Source organism: Galleria mellonella, unplaced genomic scaffold (genome assembly GCF_026898425.1).
Source record: "Galleria mellonella isolate WM207_F2 unplaced genomic scaffold, CSIRO_AGI_GalMel_v1 utg55, whole genome shotgun sequence".
NCBI classification, from domain to species: Eukaryota; Metazoa; Arthropoda; class Insecta; order Lepidoptera; family Pyralidae; genus Galleria; species Galleria mellonella.
Window position 1 is genome coordinate 3,799,843 of NW_026442115.1, and position 23,404 is coordinate 3,823,246.

General features: G+C 32.0%; 1 protein-coding gene across 2 annotated transcripts; it reads left to right on the top strand.

The window, feature by feature from the left end:
- The first annotated feature begins 869 nt into the window (after positions 1 to 869).
- On the top strand, positions 870 to 22,911 carry LOC113521322 (tubulin polymerization-promoting protein homolog). Of its 2 annotated transcripts, none has more exons than XM_026906835.3 (4): positions 870 to 1,032; positions 18,749 to 18,899; positions 19,587 to 19,868; positions 21,480 to 22,911. In XM_026906835.3, the coding sequence occupies exons 2-4, from the start codon at positions 18,762 to 18,764 to the stop codon at positions 21,669 to 21,671; spliced, it is 612 nt and encodes a 203-aa protein (XP_026762636.2). In that variant the 5' UTR covers positions 870 to 1,032; positions 18,749 to 18,761; the 3' UTR covers positions 21,672 to 22,911. The 2 variants fall into 2 exon arrangements, with proteins under 2 accessions (XP_026762636.2, XP_052754958.1); XM_052898998.1 differs by lacking the exon at positions 870 to 1,032 and adding an exon at positions 11,879 to 11,897.
- The last annotated feature ends 493 nt before the right edge of the window (positions 22,912 to 23,404 follow it).

Here is a 23,404-nt window from a genome sequence, read left to right on the forward strand (position 1 = left end):
TGATTGCGGTTACTTTTTTTATATAAGGATCTTTATTTTAATAAACCTAAATATATTTTAGGAGTGTTTTGGTGTCAATTTAATACCATATTCTTAATCTACATATTATAATTTAAGAAAGAAAAAACAAAATAAAAATAATATACAATAAAATAGAAGACATAGGCACCTGCTGCTATAATAAAATAATAAAAAATGTCACACAATCGCCCCAACTGCTTGGTCATATCACGTGAACATTCGTAAGGGGCATACAAAACATTAAATCCATTAATTGTTGACGTCGAGGGGTGAATAAGTCGGTGGGTTTCCGGATAGGTAGCTATTTCACGGGTATACTTAAGAATAACTTAGAAGTAGCTGCAATTGCATTATTTTTTTTAATTGTGCCAGTCAATATCGATGATTCATGGGGATTATATAGAGATCAATTTGATAGGGTACAATATTTTTTCTCCGAACAGATAGAAAGCCTTTTTGCCAAAAACTCACACTCGAATGCCCTTGTATTCGAGTTCTATATAAAGTCAATTAAAATTTAATGTTGTAGCTCTTTAGTGTGTTTAGATTTTTGTGTTTGCTGTTTCATGCGAGAGGATTATCATAGAATTTAAATGATCCTAACCATTTTTGATATAAATGCTGGGTGTACTTTGAAATGCCCATCTAGATTGATTATTTTGTTATACGGGAATTAAATTATTTCGGAATGCATTATATCACCTATTATAATGTCAAGAACTGACTCAGGAAACCAATTCTTTTATAAGATTTTAGCCTATTTTTTGGTACGCGCTGTGCGCGCATGCGTCGTTCTTTTGCGTTGTGCGATTCGCGCCGCACATCTCGATATACAGGGTCGCTAGGCCTTGGTCGTATACACCATACGCGACGGGAGTGGAGTTTCGCGCGCGCCAGTATCTGTGTAGCTACGAAAGCCGCGCACCGCCACCGCCGTCACCCTAGTGTGTTTATCGCATATCTCGGTTTATGTGATCTCATAGGAACTCATCTTCTAACTGGCTAATTGATGTGAGTCAATATTTATTTCGCTCTTATTTACATCGTAACAAAATAACATATATGATACCAAAATCTTTTTTATAGTGGGAGATTTGTTTTTTTTTTTTATTATTTAATAATAATTATTGTTTACGAATTTTACCTAGTTTAGACAGAAATACACAAAATAACTTGTATTGACATAAATTAGATGTCCAATACAAAATATCAAAATATGTAGGTAAGTACTTAGATAACTTTTTATGGTTTATTTTGGATTGATCATTAACAATTTATTTTAATGTTTTATTTATAAAAGAATATCATAACAAATATGAATATGTCTAAAATGTCGATTGCCGAAAACAAAGAAATGGCAGAGGAGTAAAACACCGCCGCGTCCCGTCCCATACCCCATGGCCCACCCCACAATGTAGAGCAGATAGCTAAAATTTCTGCCGTCACCATATACATTTAATAGTATCTACAAAGAAACGTAGACTATTCTTTCAATGTACGTAGCTAGTAGATACTCGTGAACTAAGTATTAATTACTACAATGTTGTTATTATTTCGCTAATATCACAATTAGAAAGAGACGTAATATCAAGTCAGGGGCTCAGGAAATTTCTAAAATAACATTAATAACCTTCAGTATTTTTTTATTAATGTACAAAGATAGCGTAATAAGCGATTATCGATAACATTTGTTTCCCTTTCGATAAAATGTTATCTCGAGTGTTACTCTACGCAATGTTGTTGTGCAGCTATTTTTATGAAATCTATAACAGAAGGTTGCATTAACAAAATGATTTTTAATAACCCCTACAGATTAATATAAAATATACACAAAACATCCCTACTTCAAAATTAATTAAAGATAAGCAATAGTTTTTAAAAGTGTTCTACTTGTACTTTCTCATGCCAAATATCTACTACTTACGCATGTACGCCAACTTTTATGTCGTCAAAAGAGAACAATTTCGTTTTATAAGTGCGAATTGCATTATATTTACTTTTATCAAACATAAAAAAGTGTATCGTTATATTCCTAACTTACATATTAATACATATTCAACGCATAAAAACAATTACCCTCGACTTCTGTAAAAATGCATACAGTGAAATCAAAACGGGTATTAACTTTATTTTCTAAGTGTAAAAATATCAACTAAGAATTTACTTACGCTTTAGAATATAATTATTAAGACAGAAATTTCGGAAAATGTAAATTAAGACAGAATTTAAACCATACATTAAGATTTATGAAAAGAAATCAACTTTAATTGTGGCCAAATTATGGCAATTAAAAACTAAACTATTTATAAACGAAATTTATAAGCAAAGTTATGACAATTTAAAAAGTAAACTATATAATGAACCGATTTTGATTTCCCGAATTTCTGTGGGACCAATCTACAGGTAGGTAAGTATATCCTTTCAGATAAAATGATAAATTTCAAAATTGTTTTATAATTGATAGAGTTATACGGTAACAAACATAAATAAAAATTACAACCGAAATGAGAACCTTTTTGAAGTCGATTGGAAATTAATATCTGGTCGCGCCGTGTTAGTATGGAGGGGTCAAAATTTTTTGTCGTTGATCGATGTTTTATTGGGAAAATTATTTAGTCTCATCCGTAGAGCATATCTTCAAAAGGATCTTCGATTTTACCTTGTATAGGTAAAATACATACAATACCTGCTAAGTACCTTGTATAGGTACTTAGCAGTATTGTAGCGCCCGTAGTACTTTTTGTAGCATCTGTCTTCTGTTACAGTAATAACTATTTTAAAAATAACGAAAAATCTGAGTCTCAAACTATACAATTAGGATGTTTTATTAAACTGATTCAGAATATTATTATATCATAATAAAGTAGGTCGACTTCATGAATGCAAAAAAAAAACTGAAATAAAGAAATCAAATAATTTTTTTATATAGGATTTTTGATCACTTATGATATTATTTTTTTTACTCTGCCATCTAGTTCGTCAAGCCTTTTATACCCAAAGATAAATAAATATTTTATATTACTTAATTCAAAAATAAATTATGTGATGTGGTTAAGTAGTTGTTTGTGCCTAGGTAGACATATAGGCTTAGTTTTTCACACGTATGTATGTAAAAATATATCATCACATTTGCCGTTTACTGTTCACTACTGAAAATAGCCAATGTTACCCCAAAATGAGGGGTTTTGCCAGTAGTTTCCATGCTTGGTAGACGGGTTGGAACTGTAGTTAGGCTTTGGTGATGTTTCAAGAGGGACGCTGCTGTCCATTTCTCAACTATTAAGTTTCCTTAGTCGCCTCTAACGACATCCACGGGAAAAGTAGGGTTGGCCCATTCTATGCAGAACTTTATTTTTTATATGCCGTGTGGCATATAAAATATATAACTCCTTTAAATAAGATAATAATTTATTTCTTATTTGCTATTTGTCGGTTATTAATATCTCCGTCATATGTACATCCCTAAATATATTAATTCAATCAGCTAATAATGATAATCATAAAATAATCTTTATATGTTTATTTTATTCTCACATATGTAGTAAATGAGAGTGTACTTTTGGTAGAAAGGACTTAGGTATTTGTGGTGTTTTATCGAATATTTTGATAAATTATACACATTGAATAATACCTACCTACTCGTAACTTCATCATCGGTAAAAATAAATACTGAGTGCATAATCAACGAGTCACAATTTTACATTTAACAATATTATTGCTGTGTGCGTTCATGTTTAAATTGAATAGGTATCTTTAGAATAACCAAGTCTGTAAACAGAATTATAAAAATCAAAGTTAAGTATATATCGAGGAAAATTTAATGCCACGCTATTACCTAGTAGTATTTCTCTGAATATACAAATTTAAGAAATATATAGACAGATTATTAAACTGTATAGAGATATTTTATTAAAAATACTTCCATAGTCACATCACAATTTGAATCTGGCGTTACAAACAGGGAAAGTTTATAGGTATAGAGCCATTAGCTCAACTCGAATATAGAAACTTGCAAGGCCGTTCACACCCTGTCTAGGTTTTTGCACGCTATTTCACTTTCCAGATTTCCCTCTATCGTAGATGCAGCATATATATGCCATTATTTTTATATTCGATAGCTTGATAGGTAATTTCAATACAGTAGTTAGATCAAGTAAATTTTTTATAATTTGATATTTAATATCAAATTTAGTATGAAAAATTTAAAATTAATTTAATGCTGGGAAAAACTTATAGATATTATCACTGGATTTCGCCATATACTCGTCACTCTGTAACATATATACATGATTTTAATAGTGGCGAACCTACTCGTATTTAGAGGCACTCGTGCTGTTTTATTGAACGTAAACACTCGACTCCCCAATTTCATCTAGAATATGCAAACTCAATTAGGTGATAGTTTGTGTGTTTTATCCGTGTAGTTTTTTATAGATGAAAATGTGCTGGTATAGCTGTGAGGGAAAATAGGTGAGAATGAAGTCAGTTCAGTCGGTTAATCCTCCGATGAATGTGCCAAGTATTAATCACATTTGTTTCCATGGGAGCTGCGTGGAAGTCGACTTGACAATGAATATTGCTACCAAAGGGGCAGCATGTGCCCGTTTACTAATAATTCCCCCTAGTGTTGGTATGTTAGGTATTGACACAACTAAACCAGCACCGTTTATCTTTGTCGGGAAATGTAATGCTCTTGTAAAAGTTCTCGTTTCCATCTGAGACGTAATATTTATCTAAATAGTAAATAGGTACTGTTGCAGATTCAATTTAATATGTAAGAATGAATTCTTTTTATTATTGCACGTACTGGCCACTTATACTTTTTTACTATTAAAAATACAATGCATTCTGTCGATTCTATTCAAATTTAGTAAAAAATGGATGTTGAAAACGTAATAAGTATTTTATTTATCTCATCGTCCTTATAAATATATAATAGTTTAGCCGCATTTGCATCGCAGTTATCACAGTTTTCAACAATTGGCGACCCTGCCAGGATGGATGCTAAGAAACGGTGTCGACGGGCGGCGAGAGCACAAGTTAGTAATATCTCTAATATTTTAGAAAATTTGTTAGATAAAGATGAACTAAATATATCGGAGATCGAATTGAATTATTTAGTACTTCAAGGAGTTATAAAGAAATTAGAAGTACTTGATAGAGATATAGAAATGTTGTTAGCTGAAAAAGATTATGACGAAAGTGGGCTAGAAAAAGAATATGAAGAGGTAATAGCTTACAATAAGAAATGGCTGACAATGAAAACAAGAGTCGAGAATGTTCTGTCTAAAACAAAAGAAGAAAGCGTTGGTTTTTCAGGATCTGAAACAGCAAAGAATTACAAATTACCAGTCCTGGAGTTAAGGAAGTTTGACGGATGTGTACGTAGTTGGTTACCCTTCTGGGGACAGTTCCAGAAAATAGATGAGGATAAACAGATGAATGATGCGGATAAATTTCAATACTTAGTCCAATCTATGATGCCGGGAACAGAAGTAAGATCTTTTGTTGAAAGTTTTCCTCCAAATAAATCAAGCTACACACAATGCATTTCTGATTTGAAGCGTAGATATGCACGTGAGGAATTATTGATTCAAGTTTATGTGAGAGAGCTACTTACATTAATAATAAACAAAGACAAAAATATGAATTTATCAAGCCTTTATGATCAACTCAACTCCCAGTTGCGCGCCTTAGAAACTTTCGGTGTAACACAAGATAAATATGCAGCATTTATTCTTCCAATGGTAGAATCGTCTTTACCATTAGACGTTTTGAAGGCATGGGAAAGAATTAAGCCAATTGAAGTACAAGATGAATTGGGAAGTTTACTACTGTTCATAAAACGAGAAGTCGAAAGCGAGCAACGAATTAAAATAGTGAAAAACTTTGGTAACACATCAGAGCAAACGGTTGCTACAGAATCGACAGCATCAACGTTAATGGCCGGAGTGAGCAGATCAGAAAGGAAACCTTTATGCATAAGGTGCAACAAAGGTCATGCTAGTGTAGAATGTCATAAATTGTCGAAGATGTCGTTAGAACAAAGTAAAGAGCATCTTAAGAAGGAAAAAGTTTGTCTAATATGTCTAAAACCAGGGCACTACGCCAAAATATGTAAAGCTTTTATTCAGTGCATAGCTGAAAAGAGACTGTCCACGAATACCAAACGATTAATGCCCTCTAGTAAGTTCCTTGAATATTATAAAGTAAGTTGTTTGAAAGAAAAGGGCATAATAGAGGAAGTATCGGAAGATAAATTAGGGCAGACGGTTCATTATTTACCGCATAGAGGAGTAGTTAAAGATGCAAGTTTAATAACAAAATTAAGACCAGTGTTCGACGCGTCGGCTTGTGATAAAAATGGTCGATCACTGAATTCATACTTGAATAAGAGGTTAAACTTTTTAGATAAAACACCTCATTTATTAATGGGCTTTCGAAAGGGTACTGTAGGGATATCAGCCGATATTGCCAAAGCCTTCCTGCAAATATCAGTTAAACGTGCAGACAGAAATCTGTTAAGAATTTGTGGTGGAGAGATGAATTACAAAAAGAGAAGGAAAAAGAAACTAATTTAAAAATTGATAATATTGTATTGATAGAAACTGAGGAGAAACGAATAAAGTGGCCATTAGGAATAATCACAGAAATATATACTGGGAAAGATGGAGTGGATCGATCTGCAAAAGTCAAAACAGCGTTAGGTTTTAAAATTAGACCATATCAAAGACTTTATCCACTGGAAGTTTCAGCATCATCTTTAGAGGCGGGTAATCAATTAAAATTTATTTCCTGTAGTATGAGTGTGATAAATGATCAAATTTTAGGTCAATTCCAGATAAAGATGCCAAGCAAATACAATCTTTAATTATTATTTTTTTGTCATTTTATATTTCTGGTACATATTAAACTTGTAACACCTTAATATTTATTTTCAACATATTTTTAGGTAGATGTAGAGGATGTTGCAGATTCAATTTAATATGTAAGAATGAACTCTTTTTATTATTGCACGTACTGGCCACTTATACTTTTTTTTACTATTAAAAATATAATACATTCTGTCGATTCTATTCAAATTTAGTAAAAAATGGATGTTGAAAACGTAATAAGTATTTTATTTATCTCATCGTCCTTATAAATATATAATAGTTTAGCCGCATTTGCATCGCAGTTATCACAGTTTTCAACAGGTACTTTAAGCTGCGACATAGTACATCACCGTTCACGAAGTAAAGAGTCAGGAGAAGTATATATCCATAGTGTAATATTGTATAACAATATAATAGTCTATAATGGGGGGGGGGGGGGAGGAAATGTTAGTAATGGGGACGAAGGGTCCCCATTACTATAGCAATATACCCAACTAGCAAATACCCAGGTAGCAATATACCCAACTAGGTCGACCTCCCCGTGATCCCCCTCGGAAACCATCGTACTGAATTCTAAGCGAATTCATCACGATGGGCTAACTGACCTGCCTTTTCATTCTCTTTCATCTATCATCCTGCACTGGTGCCCCGCCAGCGTATATCGTTAGCGCGGGCGAGGTTATATTTTCATTATCATTCAATAAAAGGAAAAAAAATAGTCTATAATGTTCATGGTGATGTTTCACTTTTGTTATTGCTATGAATAGCAAACAAACTGACGACTGACGGCCCACTTAAAGTAATATGGTAACGGTCGCCTATGGTAACCATTTTCGATCGAATACGGTTTGTCAGCTTGTTTGTTTAGTAAAATTACCTAACAGTCATAACAATTCATTGATATTTAAATTAGTACTTCCTGTAACAGGCACAATGGGCGATATAAGTAGAATTAGGTGTCTACCAACGTAAGCCCAGACTCAAACTAATTTAAAGAATTTTATTTTAGAACCTTCATATAAACTCGTGACTTGATTTGTTTAATCGTTGTGTTACAGAACTGCGGAGGTCATCAATTGTTCATATTATGTATTCGTTGCTTGTATTTTACGTAAGGCAATGAAGTAAGAATGGGTACGATGTGTCACCACTCCTTTTTACCCCCAGGATGTAGATAGACAATAATCTTATTTGTATCTACCTACAGTACCACAAATAACAACAAACAAACGTCGATGAACATGCAAAAAAAGAAAAATAAAAGGAAATATACAAAAAAGTAACACAGACTGTTTCGTGTGTGTGCCACAGTAACACAAAATAAGTGGTTGATTAAAATTTAAAAAAATAATTATTATGTACGTAATCTAAATATATAATACAGGTGTAACAGAAATAAAAAACAAAGATATCTTTAGTTATTAAACATATTTCCCTAGGATTAAAAGTCGTGGTTTAAAAATATATTCTTCATTTCAAAATTTGTATAAATGATCATTTTCTTAACCTTCCCCAGACATAAATCCTTATTTTTTGACTAAAATTTTTCACTTTTATAAAGTTCTACTGAAGTTCAGATTCTTTCTATGCTTTCAAACTTACAACAGTTTGAAAGCATAGAAATAATCTGAAATTCAGACAAAAAAATGAAGAGAACAATGACAGCAAAAAAAACAAAAAATATTTTTAAAACAATTTTTCCTTGTTTGATAAAACATGTATGTTCAAATTCGATCGATAAACAAACCTATTTTGCGATATTTGTATAGGAATGATGCAAAAGAATCATCAAATTTGGCGTAGTAGTAGCGAATAGATCAAAATACTATAAAAAAATCTGTAGAATTGCCTTTTTTCAGTAGCTTTTAGACTTTATTTTTCGTACAAGCCAGAGTCAATTAATATACAAAATTTTAAATACTCTTATGTTAGCTATGTATGTATATTATGTAGTTAACCGGTTTTCAGTTAGGTACTATTATTTCCATTTCCCAAGGTATTTCGCATTAACGAACAAAATACAAGAAATTGTATAACTAACGAGAACGATAATATTTAGTCAGTAGATAGAAGACAATGAAGAATTAATTACTTAGGTACATAAGGCATGTTTATATGTTGTTCACGTCCGGACAGTACTGCCAGTATAGCTACCTAGGTTTCCATTGTTGTCAGCGTTGTTATGAAGAGTTACATTGATATCATATTAAAAGACCTCAAAATTTATCACCATTTTCACAGGTCTCAATTTTTTGTATATTAAAGAGATATTTAAATAAATTGAAACTAAGACCTTATGCCATTTTTAAGTTCGCAACCGACACCGTCAGTAATTAAAAAATCTTTTTGTTTGATAATCTTCATGCAGATCTAGAGGAAATTACTCTGAAATCGTTTTATATACTATATTTGTGTGTCAATGTTTGGAGATAAATTACCTTTTGATGCCGAATCATACGATAGTAGAATCAAAGAATGTAGTGGTCGGTATGCCGTCAAAGAATTCTTTAGAACACAGTAGTTATAGTCGTCTTGTCCTATTGATTACACGGAATTTTTTAGATCGCAATTTCCTTTTGTGTATTAAACTTTAGAATTGGACGTTACCCTAACTATAGAGAATAGAAAAAAGACTTTTACGCCTTTTTATTTTTACAATGAGAGATACATTTTTCTCTCATCAAATATACCACATTGATCTTTTGCAGAGAGTTTTTTGGATAGAAAATATATTATCTTAAATAATTACAAACAGTTGAGCAGTAATAATATCTTAAGTAGTAATAAATAAGTAAATCAAATATGTTAATAAATGTATATGTTATTTTGAGCAATTATTATCAACTCAAATAATTCCTAAACACAGCGGATATTATATTTTTGCGAGGATGACTCATGATGAACGATTACGTACGCAATGGTGGAGCGGGTGACGTCATCTCTATCAAATGGAATACTATATCCCGTTGGAATAAAAAATAAATATTATATAAAAGTATTATATAAAACAAGCAAATTAGCCTTTTATATGTGTAACATGTACTCGTACGTTGTATATGATAAATGTACTTAAGTATAATAGCTATCTAGTATCCATAGTATAAGCTATGCTTAGTTTGGGCACAGAATATTCTGTGGTTTGGGGCTAAATGACGGTATGTAATAATATCCGATGGTATTTATATATATTCTTTATCGCACTTAAACAATACATATAGCGATTAGTTTAACAACTTCTTAGCAAGGGAAGGCTTATCTCTGAAAGAGATCTCTTCCAGCCAACCCAGTGTAGTTGGAGAGAAAATATTTTGGGTAATCGAGTGCAGGAAAGGTAATATGGTGGTATATCTACTCGAATAGGTAATACATAATGTCTGGGGGAAAGGGATTGTTAGTAATGGGTTCTAACACCTCCATTACTAGCAATGTACTCTATCAGGTCGACCTCCACGCGGTTCCCCCTGGAAACCATCGTAGTTTATTCTCATGGAGTTCTTCACGATGGGCTAATTGACCCGCTCTCATCCTCATCTGGTGCCCTGGCAGTGTATATCAATAGCGCAGCGCAAAAAAAATACATGTCTAGAAATAAAATGAGTAGGTATCTAATCGTTACTATCATTACGAGTATAAATGTGAAAATGTGTTTGTTCGTTAGATCTTGGCGCCAATCATCGGGTAGACTAATTGTCATAAAATTTGATAAACACATATTATTCGGGATGGAAGATAAGTCCATCAATATTCTGCTCGTGCATACAAAGTTGCGGGTAAAAACTATTATCATAACAAATGTTTTTAATTCCTTTTAGGGGTGCTTATTGGATATACTTCCTAACATTGGAGTTGTTCAGATAAATATTTACCTACTAGGTAACTTTTTTGTATTAGAAAGGTGGAAAACAAAGATATGTACATGATATACGGCCCATCTGGTAAATATTTATACTTTTATCTATTCTTGACTCGTATGTATCAACTTACGTCAGACGAAATATTTATTCATATTTTGTTTAAGAACTTCATGGTGTATGTCTCTAGAAGTAATTCAGAAACGAAACTCATTCTATATATATCCCGATCTTTTGCGGAAGGAAACTTCTTTGATACTGCACTAAAGACGATTAATTTATCATTTAAATATCGGTTAAGTTATTTAACATTACGTTGCGTATATAAATAAATAATTAGCCTTTATTTTTGGTCTATAGTACTGTAAAATATAATAAAGTAAACTTCAGTATGAATGTTATCATAGAATCCTGAAGAAGAATGCGCGCTCTGCTACACGTATTTCTTTTTTTAACGGATGATAATTTTTTTCTTTTTTCTGTATCTCCGATTGTCTTATGAAATGATAACCCTGCCTGCGCTAACGGTATACGTTAGCGGAGTATTATAGGTGAGAATGAAAAGGCAGGTCAATTAGTCTATTGTAATGAATACACCTGGATCTTAGTATAATAGTTTCTAGGGGAGATCGTGGAAACCTGATAGGGTAAATTTTAAGCAATGGGACTGGTAGTTCGCATTATTAACAATACGCAATAATCTATGGATTTCTGATTTGTAATACTATTGGACATTAACAGACTGTTTTATGGTCTGATCAAATTTAAAGTATAATTTAAGAACTAACAAATTAATGTGGCTTTGTGACATTGTTATTTGTGATATTATTACTGTATTAATTTATCTATCATTCCTCATGCGTTATGTCATCTGTAATATTTTTCTTCGACTTCAATTGTATCAAGTCTTGTCGCAGCTGATAGGATAAGATTAGATAAAATGCACACCTATCTTTTGATACGTGTAATACCTACACATAACAAGTAATGCATTTTTATTAGTAGGTGCCAGTAGTTAAATGTGCTACAATTAATAATTCCATGACGTGAGAATGGGAGCTGTATACATACGTAGGGCAGAGTAGGGCAATGGACGAGAGTAACGTCCGGAGTCGCATAATACGCTGTTAGCTAAAAGTAGGTCGGAGTGGTAAGCATATCAAAGCTTCTGCACGAACGTACGCACTTTCATCGTAGTTAATAGTATAAAAGAAATAGTATTACTAGTAAATTCAAAAAAAAATTCAAAATTCAAAATTCAAAAATCATTTATTCATGTAGGACATTTTAGCCACTTATGAACGTCAAATTTTTACATTATAATTTTATATTTTCCCTACCGTCCAGTTCGGTATATAGATCCAATTGAGAAGAACTGGCAAGAAACTCAATTGAATTACTTTTTTTTTTTTTAAAGCCAGTTTATTTACAATATATATTTATATAGGTGTCTATGTCTAACATTAAATGAAAATTCAGTGCATGAACAACTATTGCCATGCACACTCGTCATTCAAGTAATCGTTTAGTGAGTAATAGGCTTTGCTCAGTAAATATGATTTAACAGATGTTTTGAATTTATTTAAGGGTAATTCCAACATATCCTTTGGTATCTTATTGTAAATTTTTATACCTATTCCCATAAAAGACCTATTAACTTTTTCTAAACGATACTTGGGGACAGCAAGTTTGTCTTTAAATCTAGTATTAATATTATGAATATTGCTGTTTTTTGGAAATAAGTCAAGATTTTTATGAACATATAGAATATTTGAATATATAAATTGAGAAGCAACGGTGAGAATATTTGCCTCTTTGAATTTCTCTCTTAATGAGTCACGACTCTTCATACAGTAGATCGCTCGAACGGCACGTTTTTGTAATATGAATATATTCTTAATATCTGCCGCTTTTCCCCATAGTAATATTCCATAAGAGAGTAAACTATGAAAATAACTAAAATAGACTAATCTAGCAGTATCAGTATCAGTGTACTGTCTAACTTTACGCACGGCAAAAGCTGCTGAACTTAGTTTCGCTGCAAGGCTTTGAATTTGTGCACCCCATTGTGTTTTATTATCTAGTGTGATTCCTAGAAAGACAGTAGATTCTATAAATTCGAGAGATTCGTCATTTAATTTAATATTGCAATTAGTATTAAAACTTTTAGATAGAGAGAAATTAACACATTTTGTTTTTTTAGCGTTTAACATAAGATTGTTAGTTGTAAACCAGTGCAGGAGACGCCGCAAAGCACTATTTACATCGTCATAATTATTAGTCATTCTATTAACTTTAAAAATCAATGAAGTATCGTCTGCAAACAATACTATGCCGCATCTATCCTGCATGGCATATGGGAGATCATTAATGTAAACTAGGAATAAAAATGGACCGAGAATAGATCCTTGAGGTACACCCATTTGCACAAGTTTTTAACCTACAAGTGACCCGTCAGACGTAGCGTTGCTAATCTTCACTTTCTGTATTCTATCAGATAGATAAGATTTTATTAAATTTAAAGCATTGTCTTTGACGCCATAAAAAGCAAGTTTTTTTAGCAATGTATTATGATCAACGCAATCAAAAGCCTTAGAAAGGTCACAAAAAACACCTATCACATCCATTTTAGTTTCCCATGCAGCAAATACGTGTCTAAGCAACTCTGCACCTGCGTCTGTAGTTGAACGACCTTTGGAAAAACCGAATTGACTATTGTGGATTAAATTATTTAAATTGAAATAACTGACAAGTTGCATAAGGATTATTTTTTCAAAAATTTTACTGAGTGCTGGGAGTATGGATATAGGTCTATAATTTATTGGGTCACTCCTATCTCCAGATTTAAAAAGCGGTATGATTTTACTAATTTTCATTATGTTAGGAAATTTACCTTCATCTATACATTTATTGAAAATAAAAGCAAGAGAGGGCGCAATAATTTCCATTATACTATCCAGTATTTTAACAGATATACCCCATAGATCCTCTGTTTTTTTATTATTAAGTTGTTTGAATATTTTCATTATTTCTACTGATGATGTATGTCTAAAGTTAAATACAGCTGATGACTTGCTAACATTGTCTGTTAGTAAAGTTTCAGCAGCAGACGGGGAAGATTTTAGAGCCTGTGTCGTAATTAATGGAATATTAGTAAAATAAGATTCGAATGTATGCGCGACCTCTGTGTCGGAATTTACCAATTTGTTATTAATATTTAAAGCTATTTTGCTGTTTTGAAAATTAACTTTTCCAGTTTCGCTATTTATTACTTTCCAAGTGGCTTTTATTTTATCTTTAGATTTAGTTATTATTTTACCTAAATAGAGAGACTTAGCTGTATGACAAACCTTTTTAAATATTTTCGAATAAGATTTTACATGTTCATGAAATAAGGGATCGGATATATAGCTTCGTTTTTCGTAAAGTTCGTAAAGATTAGCCCTAGACTTATAAATACCAAACGTGGCCCAGTCACAAAACTTTGATTTTACACTAGTTGAAAATGTTTTTGTTTTAAATTCACTGCTAGCTTCATGTTCAATTAAATTAAAAATATGTTCACATACAATGTCCGGGTCATATTGAGGTACTATGACACTAGATATTTTATGTTCAATTTTATTTTTAATTTTTATTTTTATACTAGTAGTATTTATGCTTAAAGACTATGTAGTATTTATACTTAAAGAATACATTAGACAAAATGCACAATAAGCCAAATCCAGAAAAATAAATGTAATTACCGATAAATTTGCAATGAAAAATATAATACACACTAAATACCTTAATTCGATAAATGATAATTTAAGGGTGGGCCAAATAATTGTTTTCTGAAAGAAATTCTACCTACCTTAAAATGTCGAATTTTACTGGAACCCCCTTTATGGAGAATGACGTGAAAGTTATCTTCCGGATTTCTTAAACTCGGCAGTTTCTTGGTTTAAACAAATTTTTATAATGAAGGAACGTTTACTTTTAGCAAAATCAGCTATTCTTTGATAAGTTTAAGATAATTTTCATCCAGGGGTAGGTATTGTCATAAAAAAGAGAAATTATTCTTTTATCTGTGCTATTGTCAATAGGTTTGGTTCACTCTAAAGTAATGTATTACATTGTGATCTACATCAGTGATTCTCAACCACTGTGCCGCGGCACTTTTGTGTGCCGCCAAATTTTAAAAGTGTGTCGCCAAATTTTGCAAATATTTAACATTTTTGCATTAAACTATTTATGCAGTGTGTTGTAGTAAGTAAATAATTTTTATCTTTTTCTTTGTGTGCCGCCAAATTTTGAAATCGTTAAATATGTGCCGCAACAAAAAAAAAAAGGTTAAGAATCATTGATTTACATATTAAAGTATATATTTTAATTACAGTACGTAAATGAAGTACCAAATAAATGTAATAGAGATAAAGTAGTACATTATCCATAACGTGTATTGGCTACCGAATTTTGGTGTAGATAATAATAATAATAAAGCCTTTTATTTATTTCCATATTCCTAATATATTTACAGTATTGTTAGTATCTAATCTATTTTATATTTTTTCTTAATAACTAATTGTTAGTGTAATTCTTTCTTCGATTCTTGGATATGGACCCCTCTTTGGGTGAAGGCCTCCTCCATCTTTCTCCACAACTCTCTGTTTCTGCCTATCATAAACCAGTCTTTTCCTGTATATTCTAATATATCATCAGTCCACCGTCTTATTGGTCTACCAACGTTCCTCTTACCTCGCGGCCCTGTCCATTTCGTACTTTGAAACGTCCATCTATTATCAGTAAATCGTGAGATGTGACCCGCCCATTGCCATTTTATACGTAGAGCATGTGTGACTGCATCTGTTAATTTAGTTTTTTGTCTGATTTTTTCATTTTTAATTTTATGTATTTTTCTTAATCCTAATATACTTCTTTCCATAGCTCTTTGTGTTGTTGTAATTTTTTGTTTAACTTTCTTTGTAAAAATCCATGTTTGGCTAGCATATAATAAGCAAGGCAAAAGACAAGTATCAAATACAATTTTTTTCATATTTATAGAATAATCTCTTTTTAAAATTTCTTTAAGGGACCAAAATTTTTTCCATGTTATCTTACATCTTCTTCCTATTTCTTCTTCGTTGTTTATTTTGTTAAATGATACTTGTTTACCCAAATATATGTACTTATCTACGTATTCTATTTATTTGGTGTAGATAATAATATGTTATTGGGTTGTGAATGGTGTGTATGTATATATGTACGTGTAAAAAAATGTATTTCTAAATATTAGGAATAGAAACCTATGACGTAATTTCTACAGCAATAGTTGCTTGTTTCAGATAGTTCAAGGTATTTTACACCTACTCCTCTTTTCGCCTTCCGTGCAAATAAAATTTTACTTAGCGTATCTAACTGGGTATCGATACCAAGGACGTAAGTGATTGAAATTCTTTTAGTTTACAAGTTGAATATCCTTGAAAAGCACATTTCTTGTCCTTTGTGAATTAACGGAAGGTGATGTTACAATTGGAACTACGCAGTGCGACTTTTATTGAATGCAAAGAACAATAGAGACTGTTGGTATTTTATAAAGACTAGACCGTCTAAGCGTTTAGCTACTATGTTTATTTAAATAAGTTAATTTTAACCGGCTTTAAAAAGACGGAGATTCATATTTGGACTGTAGATAGGTACTTTTCTATATACATGCTTTCATCAAACAAGTCTTTTTATAAAAACTTTATGAAGTTTCCACATTTATATTGTAGGTCATATCGTTTTATCTAAATCTTGCGGTAGTGCACCCACAAGTTCATATATCTACATTTAGCGGAGGCGTAATAGCTCATTGTTGCTGCTCCCACATCTATATATGTCAGGTTTGATTTAAGTGGGCACTTCTGGTTTCAGATTGTTTTCAGGATTTATGCCAAGGTTACATGACCAAATTTGGACTTGATATCATTTCCTGTTTTTATTGATTTTATATTTTACCTATATTATATAAGTACGTAAGTAGTTCGCTATAAACGAACCTATGTACATTAATGTTTACTCTTTTATTGGTTTCATAATAATTAACATATAGCAGAAATTTTTTTTTTTTTTACAACAAAAACTATTTGATGCGAAACAAAATCTACATGTAAAAACGTGATTCCGTGCTTTATATTAAAATATTTATAATGTAAGTAATGTAACATCTCTAGTAATCTATCAGATGTTGGTAAAATCTCTTCGTGATTGTTTTTTTTTTTTCTGTGGAGGAAAGTGTACTTATTTATCGACAACCGTTTACATTCTAGTGAGCGTTAAGTTTGAATCTCAGCTGATGTTTACAAGTTTACGGCAACTCAGGACGGCGCAAGGTCGATGATGTAATTGCCAGTTTTAGCGTCCAAACGTAAATCGCATTGAATCTAGCGTGTGTGATAATGCGATAGGTAGGTCGGTTGTCTGTTTGTATATTTGGTATGACATCATTCCTGTCCCGGTCGTTAGTAATGTTGCCTTGACGTTGGCAATAGCAATATTTATAAGTACCTAGATAGGTCACGAATAATTTTTCCGGGTCAGCCGCGGCATGGCTGTGTATAATAATAGAACCTTTTCGCGTTTTATGGATCTTGATTAATTTGGTAGGTGAGTAATAGGTAACCCATTATAGTTAGTAACTATAGAATATCTAATATGAAATTATTAGGGCATACGAAGTTTATTCAAAGGAATACTTGGTATTTATAATTGCTGTCAGATTGGAATTTAATTTTCTAACTATAAGATTTTGTTCCACAAAAAATACTGACTTAAATCATGACAACACCAGTTATTTTGATTTAAAACCTCAAGTATTAAAACTGATTTTGATAAAATATCAGATAAAAAAATAATTTCCGAATCAGTTTATAAATAACGGAGTTATAAGGTAACATACATAAAAATAATACAACAAAAATGAGAACCTCCTTCTTTTTTGAAGTTGGGTAAAAAATTCATAAAGATAACAATATTTTATATAATACGTGTAAAAATCAAGAACATAATTGTCTATGTATTGTATATAATTAAATGTTTTATTTACATATATACTTTTACAATACAATAATCAAAATTTAAATACAATAATCAAAATGTACAATGCTTTTTCAAGTATAGTGGTAAAATAGGGTAGTAATTTACTACGTACATACGCATATAGAGATATGTTTACGGTTTTCTAAACACTATTTTAGTCTACTATCTCTCTACTACAGAGTTAAATGAACCGCTACTCAATAGTATCATTTCAATAAATGATACTAATTAACCAATTTCAAATTGGCAAAGATGCGGCATTATATTAGCAATCGATGGGTAAATTGTAACGACTACACAATAAAGCTGTCAGACCTACGATGAGGCCATTAGCGTAATGAACTTCTGGTCTAATACAATTTGATTACTAAAACATTACGAATAAGGTTCATAATCATCATATCAGCTGTTATCTGTCCTCTGCCATCACCATCACTATATACTGTCATAAGGAACAGTCCTGAACCACCTGAATCCATTGACACCTTGCTACGCATTGAGGTCACTCCATCTAAAGGGGGGTCATCCAACATTGCGTTTGCCCATACAAAAAAGATTCTTTTGAGACAATTTTTATATATTTAAACTTTAATGCACAGTAAAACATTTGGCGGATTTAACACCGGACGGTGTTCTCTACCAGGCAACCATTGGGCTAACTGAGAAATACGTAGGCGGTGCATTATTAAATGGAATATAGAATTATATATTATATAGATATATACAATTACTACTTATTCAACTTATTATAGTTAATATGTATTTAGTCAAAGTCATTTCAAATAAGTGTGGAATAAATTACCGTTATAATCTAAAAGGTAATTTTTGTTATAATATATTATAAATTAAATTATATTACTTTTTAGATAATACTAGCATATAATATTACTAACTAAAAAGGTTATATATCGGTTTAATAATAAGATTTTTTTCTAATTTCAGAATAAAAATAGAAATGTCTGAAGGGTCAGCACCAGACACCGTGGAGCAGGTGACTCAGGAGGTGAAGGACGTCAAGCTAGAAAACGGGACAGCACCGGGAGCAGCCAACGGAACGCCCGCTAAGAACGATGACAATGCTATACCGTTTAAGGTGAATTTCCACCTATTTATTATCTACTGTTGCCTATAAATATAGTCGTAATTGTTTTACTTACTTAGTTAATATTAAACAAATTTTTGTTAGAATTATTTATATAAAAAGGAATGGAAATAATTTCATCCTGCACAGTTACTTTTTTCTACGTGCACAATAAAATCATTAGGGTTTAAAACTTAAAATTATTCTAATAATTTTTTTTGGAAATAAATACAATGTGAAAGATAGGTAACCAAATTCTATTCTGTTCTAAGTCCTCAAGATTTATTTTAAAAAATTATAATATATTTGTGCCTATATTATGTTTAATCTGTGAAAATGGAATGGTAACCTCTCCTACACTATCGGTATACGCTGGCGGGGCATCAGTAACAGATGATAGATGAGGATGAAGCCCCATCGTGGAGAATTTGACAAGAATTAACTACGATAGTTTCTAGGTGTAACTACTTGGAGGTCGATCTGATACGATATATTACTAGCAAAGCACTGGGACTGTTAGAATTCATTATTGACAAACCCCTTCCCCCAGACTTATGTTATAATGTAGTGTACTTTTTTATAACACAAAGTTTGTAGCTTTAGGTTAAAGCAATAAATTGTTTATTATTATTTATAATCGAAGATAAAATGTGTACCTTACATAGGTATCATACATAAATTGATATTTTAAAATTTCAGGACGCTTTTAAAGCATTTTCCAAGTTCGGAGATCCAAAATCAGATGGTAAACAAATTACACTCTCTCAAAGTGACAAGTGGATGAAACAAGCTAAAGTGATAGATGGAAAGAAGATAACGACCACAGATACAGCTATACACTTTAAGAAGCTCAAGTCTCTGAAAGTCGGTATTGATGACTATCAAAAATTCCTCGATGATTTGGCAAAGAGTAAAAAGGTAGAACTCGATGAAATAAAGAGGAAGTTGACCACCTGTGGACAGCCTGGAGTGTCGTCACACGTAAGTTATACAAAATTTGCTTATTCGTGTTTGCTGCTTATAAAACTTTATTTATTTTATTAAAGTGGAGAACAGAAAGCGATATTAAAATACGTATAATAAGTAGAATAAAATGTTACAATCAACAAGATGCTTAGCAACGAACATTGTCATCCATAGACACAGATAATTAGGTCGTATATCTACAACTCATACTCCTAACATATTTATTGGTACATCAACAGTGTTACATATAGTTTGTTATAATACAACTCTTAATATACACATGGTAATATATGCACACCAGTAAAAGATGTACACATCATTGGTTGTATAATAATCGCGTTATAAAATATGGAATTATTACTAAATAATATATAAATACTGAACACATTTACTGCATAGGCAAATAAATAATACAAATATAATAATGATTTAAGACAATGGTTCATAAAAAACAGATACTACTTATGTTAACTTGAAAAGAATAATGTAAAAATAATTCTTAAGTCAGATTTGAATTATACTACGAGTATTTACACATACTACAGGCGAACTGAGATTTTATTAGGATCGACTTTCCATGTTTTTAAGTGTCAATGACAATTAAAACAGTTGGAAAACTTGGCGCTATCGTAAATCTATTTGATGACCGGGGTCACGGTAACGTTGTAACGGGGTCAGGTAGTCTCCGTTACGTTACCGGTAGTTATCACATTAAAATCAAAATTTCCATTTTCACCCATCTCAACCGCACTACCATGAATGAAGCAGTAGCAGACTAATTATTTTTTTAAAAGTATATTTATTTATTTTTACTCGATCACAAACTTGTTTTAGTTTTCACTACGTTTTACCATGCGACCATTACGTGAACAACGAGTATACAACGCCATTCGTTACGTTGACTTCTTCACATCATCTTACTGCTTTCGTTACTATATTCTATGTGTATATATTGCAGCACGGTACCGGCATTAATTTGGCCATCCCTTTCTTTCACGTGGATGTCATAAGAGGCGACTAATGGAATTTAACGGTCGAAAGAAGGGCAGCAGCATCCCTCTTAAAACAGCACTAAAGCCTAATTTCAGTTGTCAACCCGCCTGTTAAGCGTGGTAACTATTGGTAAACCCTCCTTAAGGGGGAGGCCTATGTTTAGTAGTGGACAGTTAATGACTAATAAGATGATGACATTCTGCTATATATTATATTATTATTTCAGCCGTTAAGTGTCCACTGCTGAACATAAACCTTGCCATAAGGGAAATTTTGCCAGTAGTTGCCCCGCTTGGCAGGCGGTTTGGCAACCGTAATTAGGCTTTTAGAGATGTTTTAAGAAGGGCGCTGCTGTTTATCCCTCGCCTTCTCTTAGTCGCCTCTTTCGACATCCACGGGAAAGGAAAGAGTGACCCATTTTATGCTGGGGCACACACGACGAACACATTGCTATATGTAAAGATTGCAAATACCGAAACCGTCAAAAAATTCTTTAATGCATTTTTGTGTTGAACAATAATGTCTACACAAAATTGTGAATTAGAATTTTCATTTAATCTGGATTGCCAGATTGGCTGCATTGGCTGATTATCATCGCCGGTGAAAATAACCTGTGAATGTTTGCAATTGTAGGTTACAAAGTCACCAGCTGCTGCGGCTGCAGTTGACCGGTTGACGGACACCAGCAAGTACACTGGTTCTCACAAACAACGCTTCGATGAGACCGGAAAGGGGAAAGGCATCGCTGGCAGAAAGGACCTAGTGGATGGTTCAGGTTACGTCAGCGGCTACCAACACAAGGACACTTACGACAAATCTCATTAGTTACGAATGGGAAGCGTTCTTGTACAAGTTTATTAGGCCATTGTGTCTGGAGGCATTACTGCTATTTTAAATATACGTATTGTAAAACAATGAAGACCTAAACACAATAAATGTTAAGATTTCACTCCATTGCTTGGTTCCAGATTATCTTGTACTGTAAAATCAAAATGCATAGATTTGATCCCTTAGCTAATTTGTATGAATCGGAAATCGTATCGCTTCTTTTCGTAAACAAACCGTTGCCTGCTAAGATCTTAGATCGTTGATCAACGGATTCAAAATTGAGACCTCTAATGTGATTTCAATTGCACTGATTGTGGGTAGCTAATGCATTTATGATTATCAAATTTAAATTAATACCTACCTACCTATATGCAAATTATATTATTCGTTCAAGGGAACAGTGGGGTCGATTCAGAAGCGCCATTTTCCAAACCTATCTTTAAAATTAAAACTTCAATTTGATATAACAGCGGAATCTTTATTCTAAGGACCAATATAAATTAAATTTCTAATAGATCTAAGTCTAATATATTATAAGTTTTATTTATGATGGTCCATAAAATAGTAATTCGCGAAATTATCAGATTAAAATATTAGGTAAGGAGAATCCACCCTACTAACAACAAATTTTCAAGTCTTTTATCCTTAAATACAAACAAATAATTTAAAGAATGAATTTTAGCTTTGTATGTTGTGCAGCAATGACATTCCTTCTATGTAGATTTTTAATATTTATATGTATAAATTTAGCGAAGTAAGATTCCGATATTTTTGCATTACAACTTTTATGTATTAACAGGAGTAAGTTACAATAAAATTGTCTAGTCGTGAACAAAGTACCTAAGTAAAATTGGATCCATAATACGATAAATATTGAATGCAATTTTTTTAATTATGAGTATGTACCTTTACAAGCGTGTACATAGGTACAGGGTACATATGTTTAAAAATCATTATATATATCTACGTTATAGGTAACGTATCAGTGTTATTAGATAATTTGGTTAAAAACAAGATGTGAATCATATTTTATTGTATTATATATTTTTATATTAATAGTAATTAATTAGAAAGTAATAATCTGTTTTAATTCACTATGAATTGTGTTCTAAATAAGATGCACAGTTTAACTTATACGATGTTGGTTTTTGAAATACCAATGTTTTATCTCAAACGCAAAACAAAATCTAATACAAGTACCTCATTATTTTGTTGTGTACCTAATAAATAATAAAAACATTATATACGGATTCTTTCTTTTAATAATTTATTTCCTTCCTACTACAATAGGTACCTGAATATATCATCTTGCTAGATATATATAGTCCATATACTAGATAGGACGATATGTTAGACTAATACATAGTCTTTTAAGAAGCTGTCAATCATAATATATATTGTATACCAGATTTAAACAGAGATATTCGTCGCTTACCAATTTTTTCTTATGCAACTTAGAATGGTAAACAAGCTGACGGTCCACCTGATGGAAAGCGATAACCGTTGCCTATAGATATAAGCAGTACCCTGGACATATACTACACTGTTTCGCCCAGGATACCTCTCATGCGTTGCCACTCCTGAGGACTCAGGTGTTATTCCTCTGTACCCTGTAAATTAACTGCCATATCCCAACCTTCAAATCGAAACACAGCCATGCAAACGCAACTATCCATGTCTTTATCCATTCATCTAAAAAAAATTGTATTGTACTAAAATTGAAACTGCAA